Consider the following 11,347-nt stretch of genomic DNA (forward strand, 5'->3'; position numbering starts at 1 on the left):
TATATCTCTTAACCGTTAAGGGTACTATAAGGTTATTACCGCTTATTATTAATCTTATAGGTACTAGGTTTCTTAATATAGATATTTTACTTACGTCGTCGTTGATATTTAGTTCTTATAGGTTTCCGGTTAACTTAACTCCTTTTCTTTTGAGGCTTTTTATTTGTTTTAAACTTTTTAGATTCTTTTTAGGTAGTTTATCTTCTTTAAGAGGAGACGAATTACTTAAGAGTTATTATTTATTAGAATCCGTAGTTATTCTTTCCTTACTGGGGCGTTGCTATTTAGTTACTCGTTTCCTTAAGAAATTTTACTTATTTCTTTCTTACTTAATTCCAAAATGAAAGAGTTATTAAAGTATTATAACCGTACTATATTTATTTGTATTATTAGGTAGTAATGGTACTTATTTTAATATATCAAGGAATCGGTTATAGTTATATAACTTATACTTTATATACTTCTTAATCTCGCGGTTTAACGTATTTATTAAGAGTAAACTATTGAACAGGAGCAGCGTAGGCACGCTAACGGAGGCACGAAATAAGGACTACTTAACTACTAATAACTAGCCTAGTACCGATTAACCAAGATTATAGCTGTAAATAGCTGTAATCGGTTAATCGGCTAGCTAAAAACGGCAGCTAGGAAAGGAAAAGGGAGGGACTAGAAAATGGGTAACGAGGATGGCTAGAAAGGCATGGCAAGAAACGAGTAAATAGCTGATGGCTATGATGGCTGTAATAGCTATAGGTCTAAGTCTAGCTAATGAAAATATAAGTACGCGACCTATATAAATAAACATCGAAAAAGCTACGTGGCCTAGATCTACCGCACTACTATACTATATACTTAAAATTAATAACTAAAGAACTAAGGAAATAATTATTAAGCTATAGAAATATCTTTTATTTTATATTATAGTCTATAGCTAAAGTATTAAAAATTTTTCTTACGGGCGGTTATCGTTTTCTTTTCTTAGTACCGCCCGCGTAAGAGGAACTAGAATAATCCTATTCTTGTGGTATTTCTACTTCTCCCCCTCTTTTATTTTCTGACTTGTACCTATTGGTACTCTTTCCAACTGTGGTTTCTAACAAACGTAAGTAATATTAATACTCTATATAATAAATACTACAGTATACTTTATAAATAATTATAATATGTATAGTTTTTTTAAATAAATAAAACTAATATTATTTTATTACCTTAAAGGTAAGAATTTTAATATAATTATTATATCTTTAGTTTAGCTTACGGTTATAAAAACATAATAATTGCTAGCTTAAAGGTAAAGAAGATAAGGAGGAAAAAGAAGTTAAACGTAAAAGTTATTTAATCAGCTATTAGGGTACGACGAAGTTATTAAAGTACTCTAGATCATTGTAGAAGTGTTTTTATATCCTTTAATATATATGTAGTGCCTACGATTGTAACTACTACTACTACTACTACTACTACTACTACTACTACTACTACTACTACTACTACTACTACTACTACTACTATCATCTTTTTAGCGAGGGGGCGTTATAAATCGGTTATTACTATGTCTTTGGTTTAATTTCCAGAGATACGTACCTTTAATGAATGTGTCGATTTGACATTTCTAACCTTCTTTTTCTCCCCTTACCCTCCTCAACCAGGAGCTCCAACGATGCCAGATCGCGCCGAGATGCCTGCCGAGATGGTGGGCGAAGTTCGCGAGTCTATCGAGGCTAAGACAACTGAGGAGGCCAATGCCGGCGATATTGAAGAGCAGGAGCAAGAAATGCGCACTTCGAGACAGGTCGTCGGCGATAGAGGTGTTCCTAACGGCATACGCGCCCCTTCAGAAGCAGAGGCTGATGCCGACGTCGAAGTTGACGCGGATGCGGATGGCGAGCCCGAAGAGGAGCATGCGCCAAACCGTCTCGATCATGACATGTTGACCATTATCGAAAACACGGCGAATTACCTCTCTAGCTACAAGGATGCCGAGTGAGTTTCTAGCTTCCACTCTTAGGCGACCACAACAGAAAAAAAGGGAGGTGTGAGCGGTTAATGGTAGCTAATTAATACACACGCGCCAGCGGCTACCATGTTGCCTCCCACTTCCAGCGCATTCCCAACAGACGGCTCATTCCCGACTATCACGAGGTCATCAAAGAGCCTATTGCTTTTAGCACGATTCGGGTGAGCGACGATGGTGGTTACAGCTACTCGCTTCAAGCTATACTAATCCCCAGCGGTAGACCAAGAAATTAAAAAAACAGTACACCGCATTTTCCGAGTTCGTGAGGGATGTGGCCCTTATCTCACACAATGCCATGGTTTATAATCGGCCATCCTCGGAATTCTTCCAAGATGCCGTTCGTTTGCGGGAGATTTTTCAGGAGGAGCTTCAGAAGTTGGTGGATGAGGGAACTGTCAAACCTGAGGACGCCGTTCTCCCCGATTTGGGGGAGATTCCAGACACAGAGGATTCCCCCCTCCCGGACCGAGATGAAGATGGAGCTGAGGAAGATGATGAAGACGACGACGAAGACGACGACGACGACGACGAAGATGAAGACGATTCGGACGACGACGGACGACAGCGAGGAAGACGTGGCGGCCGCCAATCTACTTTAGCGCGCAGGCCCGATACGAAGGACGGTTCCCACAAGAAGCGCGGCCGCCCTCCCAAGGTTTTCACCCCACTAGAAGCTCGAATTCACGCCCTGCTCAAAGGTCTTCGCAAGTACAAACATCCCAACGGAGATCTCCTAATTGTCCCGTTCGAGAGACTGCCGGATAAGCAGACAGCACCCGACTATTTTGCTGCTATTAAGGATCCCATAGCGCTAGACCTCATCAAGAGGAAAGCTAAGCGGAAGAAGTACCATAATGTGGATCAAGTTCTTAAAGATCTAGAATTACTGTTCGAGAATGCGAAGCAGTACAATGAAGAGGGCAGCCAGGTATATAAGGACGCAGTTGAGTTGCAGAGTCAAGCGCGCCTCCTGGCAGAGCAGGAGAAAGCCAAGCCGGACAACGATTTCGAAGATGAAGACGGCAGGCGACCATTGCTAGAAATAACCCACAGGGGGGAGGTATGGAGAGTGGGTAAGTTCGCATCGTGCTCGCATCCGCCGGACTGTGTACATGGAAGGGGTCGGAGAAGGCTAGCTGATGACGTGCGTGGTTAGGCGATTGGGTTCACATCGCGAACCCGAACGACTCGACGAAGCCCGTCGTGGCTCAGATCTACCGAACGTGGGAGGACAGGTCGGGCCAGAAGTGGGTGAATGCGTGCTGGTACTACCGGCCGGAGCAGACCGTGCATCGTTTCGAGAAGCACTTTCTCGAGAACGAGGTGGTCAAGACGGGCCAATACCGCGACCATCACATCGATGAGGTGATTGACCGGTGTTTTGTCATGTTCGTGACGCGCTATAACAAGGGCCGGCCGCGAGGGTTCCCGAAGGACAAAGAGATATACGTTTGCGAGGCTCGGTACAACGAGGAGAAACACAGACTCAACAAGATCAAGACGTGGGCCAGCTGCGTGCCGGACGAGGTCCGCGAAAACGATTACGAGATGGACATATTTGACACGCCGCGAAAGCTGAGGAAAGTGCCCAGCCCGATCAAGCATCTCCTCCGAGACGACGCGAAGCCGACCGACCCGCTGCCCAAGCCGACCTGGGGAGCGCCGAACGCACCGCCGCTGATTGGAGCCGTACATTGTCGTGAGAGGGAGCCCAATGTAAGTAGCGCAGTTCCTGTTTTCTCGTCTTGTGTCCTTCTCTCGCTCGCCATGTGTGCGGTCCCCTCTCTCCCGGCCCCATCTCGTCGTATCTGTCCGCATTTCATCCGCCACCGTCTGCATTACCTGGCCAGGTAGACGTGACCTACCACACGAGAGGGCGGGGAAGGAGGGGGCCGAACTGGGGATGTAAGGAGGCGGGAGAGAAGAGGAGGGGGGGGGGGGGGAGACAGAGGAACAGACGAAGAGGCAGAAGAGCAGAGCGATGCCTACCGCCTCTGTAAATCCCTTACCCTCCTCTACCTCGCTGCCTCGTCGCGTCTTATCGATTGCGCAGCGGCCTTCAAACCCCTCCGAAACAAAATTACCGATTCGTTTAATTCACGGTTGGAGGGGGGCCGGGGAGGGAAGGGTTCCTCCTTTTCTTTTCTTTTTTTTCTTTCTCCCTTTTCCTCCTTGGCAAATCTCTCCCCAATTCTCTCTTATTTCCCATTCCTGGTTCCGCACACCCCTCCCATGTCCCATCCCTCCTACTACACGTATAACCAGCAGCATTCGTCTCGCCCAACGCGCGTCGCGTCTGCGTGCCCACACGGTCTGCATCCACTCGACCCTTCTTTTGAATCGGGCGTCTTACCATCTGGCCGTCGTTGTTAGGAATCTCCGCCACCGGGGCCGTCGCCGTCTCCCCCACCACCGCACGCCACCGTCGATGCGGCGCGCCGTCCATCCATGATGTCGGTAGCGCGCTCTGTTGACGGCCAGGGTGACATCGCAATGGGTAACACGCCTCACTTCGCTGCCATCCAGGCCCCGCCTACCCCGACACCGCCGCAGCATACCGGCGCCTATGCGTCGCCCCATCCCTATGCGCCGCGCCCCAGTCCCACGCCGATCCCTGTCCCTCCGTACGGCAATCATATCGGCGTCGCCGCTCCCACCCCCCACCCCGGCCTCCCGGTTCAGGGCGTGCCGGCCGGTCATCATGTACCTCACGGCCATACCACAGCGCCGATGGCCCAGCCGCAGCACTACCAGCTTCACCAAGTTCACCAACCGCCCGTCTACAACGGCTATCCCCCTCAGTTCGGCGCTACATCCGTTTCTATCCCGCACCAGCCTCAACCCCCGCCTCATCAAATCCACAACAGTCCCGTGCCCGGCTACGACGCATCGCATCGTCTTGCGCCGTCCCCCGTCCGGAATGCCATCGCTGCCGCACCCACTCCTATACCACACGTGCAAGCCAACGCATACAATCCTCCTCGTCCCATCGAGGTCTACCATCTGGATGACACACTGGATGCCCAGATTCCGCAAGAAATCCGCGAGCAGTTCCAGCGTGACCAACTCGGCCGCGTGCTGTTCTTTACCCAACCACCTCTTGACCGCCCGCACCGTGGCCTGTCGAGTGAGAGTGCCGATCTTAGTCATAGTGCCCGCTACCTAGCTGATCGTGCACGTGAAATTGATGACCGCCGGGCGAAGCGCAAGGCGCAGCATGAGCTGCGCCGGGGGGATGAGAAGAAGCGACAGGATATGGAGGCGCTCACGGGCGAGAGGAAGAACAAACAGCTGGCTGACCTCGCTGGTGATATTTTTGTCGGGTGGGTCGACTCGTTGAAGGAAGAGAATAGGAAGCTGGAGGCGGCATACGACGGCTGGAGCGTTCGCGACGAAGATATCGATGCCATCAAGCTATCTACTACGACGGAGGTGGGCTAGTCTCAACGCCGAGTATGGAGCACGATATTGTTGCCTGCGGCACACCCAGTCCTAGCCTAGATATAACCCTTCCCATGGTGCTAGCAGTAATGCATCCGACCAGTGAGCCCTTGGAGGCGTTTGTAAAGATATCATAATCCTAGTCTCGTAAACCTATCACAATTCCCTCCCGCAAATCCATGGGGTGCTTGGCGCCTTTGCGCACAATCAGGGAGTTATGATTCTCCATAAACTTGTTGTCCGCCACCTAACTCTGCTTAGCAGACATGTGTTCAACCCGGATAGCCACCTACCTCCCTAACCTCCGGCTATGATTGACGAGCTTGCTAGGCTAAGCTAGGAGACGATCCTGGCGCAATGAGGTGCATTGACATTACCATCTTCCGACCCAGCGAGATATCACGGCGATATACCAAGAGGGCGATTGGTAAATATCACCTTTTTTTTTTTAAATAAAAACCCCCGGGTGGGGGTTTTCGCGCTTCAGAATCAGCGCCCGAGATAGTATCGCTCCGCTTAGAGCCGCGTCGTTCTATATTACTAGCTATCAAGCCAACATTACTAGGTCTCTATCGACCTATACCTGCCGCATTGCTCATATAAATAATGTCACTAGTTGCCAATTTGCTGGCAACTAGGTGTGGATCATCTGCTGCTCTATGTAGCTTGATCATCCGGACCCCTCCATTCCCCGAGGTTATCGTCATCGTGGCCTGGGGCTACTCGCGCTGCATTGGAGGATGAAGAAACTGACAGGGTTATGCTGGCAATCGATTCAGGGATAACAAGTGGCATCTCAACCTCCCTCACCAAACTCAGCATCATCTCTTTTTTCATCCAGGCATCGCGCCGTAACTAGCCCCTCTCAGTGGACCTGCATGAGCCTGTCATGCGTCGGCTCCGTGAATTAAACCGATAATGTCTTGACTTCACATGTGCCCCCCGACTCCTTAGGCGAAGTGACGCCTGATAATCTGTTGCCCCTCGGGTGAGAAATGCCGTTGCAGCAACGGTGTCGGGTCAACGTTGGCTGACTGGAGCAAAATCTGTATCGCTTGAGCGACACGAGCGCTTAGTGGGCCGTGGAGCATCTCAGCCTCCAGAGCCTGTCCTATGTAGACGAAGACCTTGTCAACCTGGCTGGTTACCGCAGGATTTTGCCTGTACACATATAATTAGTTACAGCGCGTCCGTCATTGGTATGTAGGGCAACCTCAATCATGTACACGTAGAAGAGGTAAAGGTTCCCCCCGCCGAGTCCAGGACGGGAGTTGGGTGCTTCCCATAGACAGATTTGGACTTACTGTTCGATCAGTTCTACCAGGTAGCCGTACGCATACGGCGCAGCTTCCTCGTCGTTCGTGACGGGCAAGGTGTTAATCCTACGAGGCGATCTGATTAGCGACAGTGCTTGAAATAGACGGTCGTTCCAGATTCGTACCATTGAGTTGCAATCATCTGCGGGTCCTGTACCCTCTGTTTATTGAAATGAAGGATCTTAGCGATCGCAGCGCATGCATTCTCTACACCCTCCATCAGCGACGACCAAATTACATATTTCTCCTCGCAAGACGACATGACTTACCAGTGGCATATATAGCCTCCTCGCCTCGGGCGTCAGGTATCTGGATCGCCTGGAATAGGTAGGGTATCGACGTAGCTAGGAACTGAGACCAAGGCGACCCTCCACGATGGGCGGCCACCCCTATACCGTATCTACGCAACAAGTCAGCGACGTAGGGCGTGGGTCTCTCGCAGCGGCTCTGATCAGAAAGCGTTAACTCACGCAGCGGCTTGCCGAATAGCGGCAGAAGGGTCCTTGCAGCCTTCTAGGAGAGCGGTGCTGATGGCCTGAGCGTAGCGAACACTTTCTGGTCCACAGTACTCTAGGACGTCGTCCATAATGCATAGTCCCCACTGACGCTGGGTGGGATCCGCCGATGTGAGGAAGCTCTCATACGTTCCCATAAGACGCTCCCACGGCTGAAGGAATGCGGCGCCATGGTTTTTAAAGATAGAATGAAACGCCTTGTTCATGTCAGACAACAGTGTTTGGTCATCTTCGATCGCAAGCATAAGCTCTTCGGCTTCATCTTCGACGTCTTCAGCCGTGGCTGTCGCCTTGTCTTCCTCGCGCCGAACAACTCGGTCTTTATAATCTTCGATCGCCGAGTGGACCCCATCGATAAATTTCCCCATATGCTCCCGAGTGAGGCAGTCCTTGCCAACCACCTCCACGGACTCGTAAAAGCACTGGTACATCTCAGCTAGGGCATCGATGGCTGGCTCGGCTGTGAGGACTTCGAGTAATTTATCTACTGTTGCGGCCCACAGGCCCCGAAGTTCGTTGGAACCAGGCCCATAAGCTTTCTTATACGAGCTGAGAAGCTGGGGCACGAGCTTCGCCGAGATAAACCGAACCGGATCGTGGAAAAAGAATGCGAGGCCGGGCAGTGCGATTTTCTCCATTGTATCGGCGACGTATGGAGCGAAGTGCTCCTCGAGGGTTTGGGCATAGACGACAAGCAGCTCAATCGCCATATGCTTGTCATCCATTGTGCTGGTTCTGATTCCTATCATCTTTCCCTTGAGCGGGACCAGCTCCCATCCATCCTCTTGCTGGAATTGCTCGATCTCGTCGTCCGTATCCAGCAGTTGGATATCAGCCTTCGCGCTGGCTAACTCGACTAGCGGGGGCATGACGTTCGGTAGGAAGCGTAGAAAGTCTGCCCCCATGACTCTACACATACGTCCCCAACAATGCATGAGATACTGAGACTGTGGGTCGTCCGCGTCAGTAATGTTGGTCTGGATATTGGCGAGGAGGTCCACGAGAGTCATTGCATCGTTGCCGAGACGTTCCTTGCCGACAGCCAACGCTATCAAGGTGGCACATTCCATGGCCTTGGCACGGAGCAATCGATACTCCTTTTGAGTTTCTTGTCGCAGGACGTTGACCAGCAGTGGCATCAGGGTATCATAGTACTTGGAAAAGGCCGCCTCGGCAGCGTCGGCGATGGTAGCGATAGTAGAAAGCGCCTGCTCCTGGACGTATCGCTTGTCGTTCTGGAGGAGCTGGAATAGGTGGGATAATAAGTCATCGAGATAGGGCTCGAGAATGGTCTTCTCAGCCTCCTCGCAGAAATTGACCAAGGCAGCGGCGGCATGGGCTTTAACACGACCCTCGGGAGAGTCGAGTACCGGAATGATGGTCTTCAGTATCGTATCGAAGTACTCCTTCTGCATCGTCGGCGCAAAGTCGGTACTCATCTGACCCAGGGCCTGGCACCCTGCCCAGCGAACGCGCGGGTGGGGGTCCTTGAGTGCGGGTACAACGAGCTCAAGAACTTGGCTAAGTTCCTTGATCATAAGGTCTCGACAACCTTCGGAGATGGCGGAAATCGCCATGAGAGCGGCGTGGCGATCCTTCCAGGCCATAGACGTCATCATTCTCGGAAGCCAGTGGAACGTTGGCGCGAGGATAGTCTCGCCGCCGAGCTTATTAGCCAAACGATCCATGCATTGCTCGCCCGCAACGTGGTTTAGATCGCTCTCTTCCTGATCGAAGTCGTCGGATGAGAGCCATTCAGCCGCGTCGTCGTCGTCCTCGCCGAGGTCCGTCATCAAACTGAGACACTGTGTGATCATGTCATTCGTGTACGACGGATCCTTACGGCACATCGACGGGGCATAGTCGGCAAAGGTGGCCATGAGTTCGAGCGCATTCTGCCGACAGATGTCGCTAAGTTCTTTATCTTGGACGACGCTAACACTAAACATGACCAGGTTCTGGAACAAGGGCTTGAACATCTTGGGCGATGCCTCTGCCAGTTCAATCAAGGCCACAAGAGCCTTGCTAAGGTCTTCGGAATCGTGCGAGTCCTTAATAGGAGGAAGGATATTAAGAACATCTGGCAGGAGTGAAAAGTATTTGGCGTGGTCCCTCCTCGAGATGCTTCGGAAGAAGGAGGCAAAAGCCTCCATGGCGGCTAGGCGAACAGCGACCGAGTCATCTTTGAAGCCCCTATTGAATGCTTCTAACACCGCGCCCTCGTGCTGTTTCTCTATAATGCCGGGCGTTGTCGCAAAGACACGATATGCAGTTTCGCGCTGGCCAGCATCTGCCGCCATGCTCATGTTGAAGAGGACAGCTAGGATTTCGGGCCATTGCTTGTCTAAACCAAAGTCAGAGGGGATCGTCGCGTTTTCGCGTCTCTTTCCCTGTCTGGGTTCATTCTCCGAAATCTCCCGTCGTAGTAAAATCGGGTAGACACTGCAAGGACTAGAAAGAGGGCGGGGAGGGGGGGGTAGAACAGATGGGGGAATAGAAGCAAAAAAAAAAAAAAAAAAGGTCGATGGACTGACTATTTTCAGAGTACTGCCTTGCCACGTCGGCAACGGCGTCGCTGATTTTATTCCTCACCCGGCGATCTGTCTCGTTGGCGAGAGTCTCGAGGAGTTTTTGGCGAATAACGCTGGCTTGCTCGGGAGGCAGGAGGGTGAACACCTCGCCGCTCTCACCCTTGTCTGACTTGCGGACCTTGGAGGCTATTCGGCGAAATATAACAGCAGCAAAAGAACGGAGCTAGAGGGCGCGAAACGTATTAGCTTTGCGGTTCACGTGCGTGGGGTGTAGACATTCCCCCCAGTTCAAGGATGGCCATCGATGGCGGTGGACGCACACTTGTTGCACTGGAGGCAGAAATCTGCTCGGCTAACCCCATCAACAAGATCTCGGGCCGGGTGTTCGTCCAATGGGTTTGTAGATGCGCCTCGGCTTGGGACCGTATGGAGTTGTCTGGAGACTGCAGAGCTTCGAGGAGCTGCGTCAGCTCGGCGTGGGTTTCTGCCGGTAGCATGGTCATCGTTGGTCGTTACGGGAGATGTCGACGAAGGCGAGCAGTTTGGCTAGTTTCCAATGGCAGAGGAAGAGGTAGCAATCAGGGAAGGTAAGAGGGGCAGCGGGTAGCGGGTAGGATGAAGACTTTGGCAACGAGAGCCAGCAGCGGAGAAGGAGGAGGTACCTCCAGGGTTGGATGGCTTCTTCTTTGTGATGTGTGCCCCGCAGGGCTAAGGCGCGCGACGACGGGCAACGGGCTCTGTGTCCTCGAACAAGATACCTGTGTATGGCAGATTCGCGACGATGACGAGTCCTTCTCCCAGACGGGCCACTCTAGCAAACTAAACACCCGGATCCAAGAGGGGATGCTGCGGGAGGGACGAAATAGGTGTCCGTTGTTGTTATTGCCGTCGTCGTCGTCGTCGTCGTCGTCGTCGTTGTTTTGGTGGTTGTTTATTACTATTGTTCTACTGTGGCTTGTGGTTTGTGTTTTCTCTGGCAGTAGAGGGCAGCGAGGGGTCGCGAAAGAGGGGAGGGCCCTTTCAGGTACCTACAAACCCTCTGTTTTTTATTTTAAATTTTTTTTTTAGGCTCGTCTTTACTATTTAATCTTTCTCCTTTTTCACCCATCGAACAATGTTCCTCGGTACCTCAGGTACCTCTAATAAAGGTAGGGCATATTCTCTTATGTAAGCCTACCGGGCACCTACCTCTCTACCTACGGTAAGGAAGGACACAGCTGATAGATGCGTTTTCAGGCTCACTCTGATCCTACCTAACCTACCTACATTAGGTACCTGTATCTGCATAGATATCTACTTAAGTACCTAAGGTAACCGACATTCCTCAGTCTTTAGATATTTATACTATATAGATAGATACATTTGACTTAAGTAGGTATTTATTATATAATGTAGTAGTGTGGTGGATCTAGGCCACGTAGCCTTTTCGATGTCTATTTATATAGGTCGCGCACTTATATTTTCATTAGGGAGATTTAGACCTATAGCTATTACGACCTACAGCCATTTACTCGTTTCTTGCTATGCCTT

General features: G+C 50.8%; 2 protein-coding genes across 2 annotated transcripts; one reads left to right on the forward strand and one right to left on the reverse strand.

Moving 5' to 3' along the window:
• Positions 1 to 1,657: 1,657 nt before the first annotated feature.
• On the forward strand, positions 1,658 to 5,455 carry GGS23DRAFT_601832 (uncharacterized protein; the record flags this gene model as incomplete). The annotated part of the gene is made up of 5 exons (XM_051519239.1): positions 1,658 to 1,980; positions 2,073 to 2,175; positions 2,235 to 3,087; positions 3,171 to 3,730; positions 4,388 to 5,455. 5 exons carry the CDS (start codon positions 1,658 to 1,660, stop codon positions 5,453 to 5,455), a joined length of 2,907 nt encoding a protein of 968 aa, XP_051366917.1.
• A 950-nt stretch (positions 5,456 to 6,405) lies between these two features.
• Positions 6,406 to 10,320, reverse strand: GGS23DRAFT_601833 (ARM repeat-containing protein; the record flags this gene model as incomplete). Its single annotated transcript, XM_051519240.1, has 7 exons — positions 6,406 to 6,616; positions 6,760 to 6,837; positions 6,897 to 6,978; positions 7,041 to 7,171; positions 7,242 to 9,630; positions 9,821 to 10,040; positions 10,138 to 10,320. The coding sequence occupies 7 exons, from the start codon at positions 10,318 to 10,320 to the stop codon at positions 6,406 to 6,408; spliced, it is 3,294 nt and encodes a 1,097-aa protein (XP_051366918.1).
• Between the last annotated feature and the right edge of the window lie 1,027 nt (positions 10,321 to 11,347).

The sequence above is a fragment of the Durotheca rogersii genome (assembly GCF_024521655.1).
Source record: "Durotheca rogersii strain YMJ 92031201 chromosome Unknown GGS23scaffold_104, whole genome shotgun sequence".
In the NCBI taxonomy this organism is placed as follows: Eukaryota; Fungi; Ascomycota; class Sordariomycetes; order Xylariales; family Xylariaceae; genus Durotheca; species Durotheca rogersii.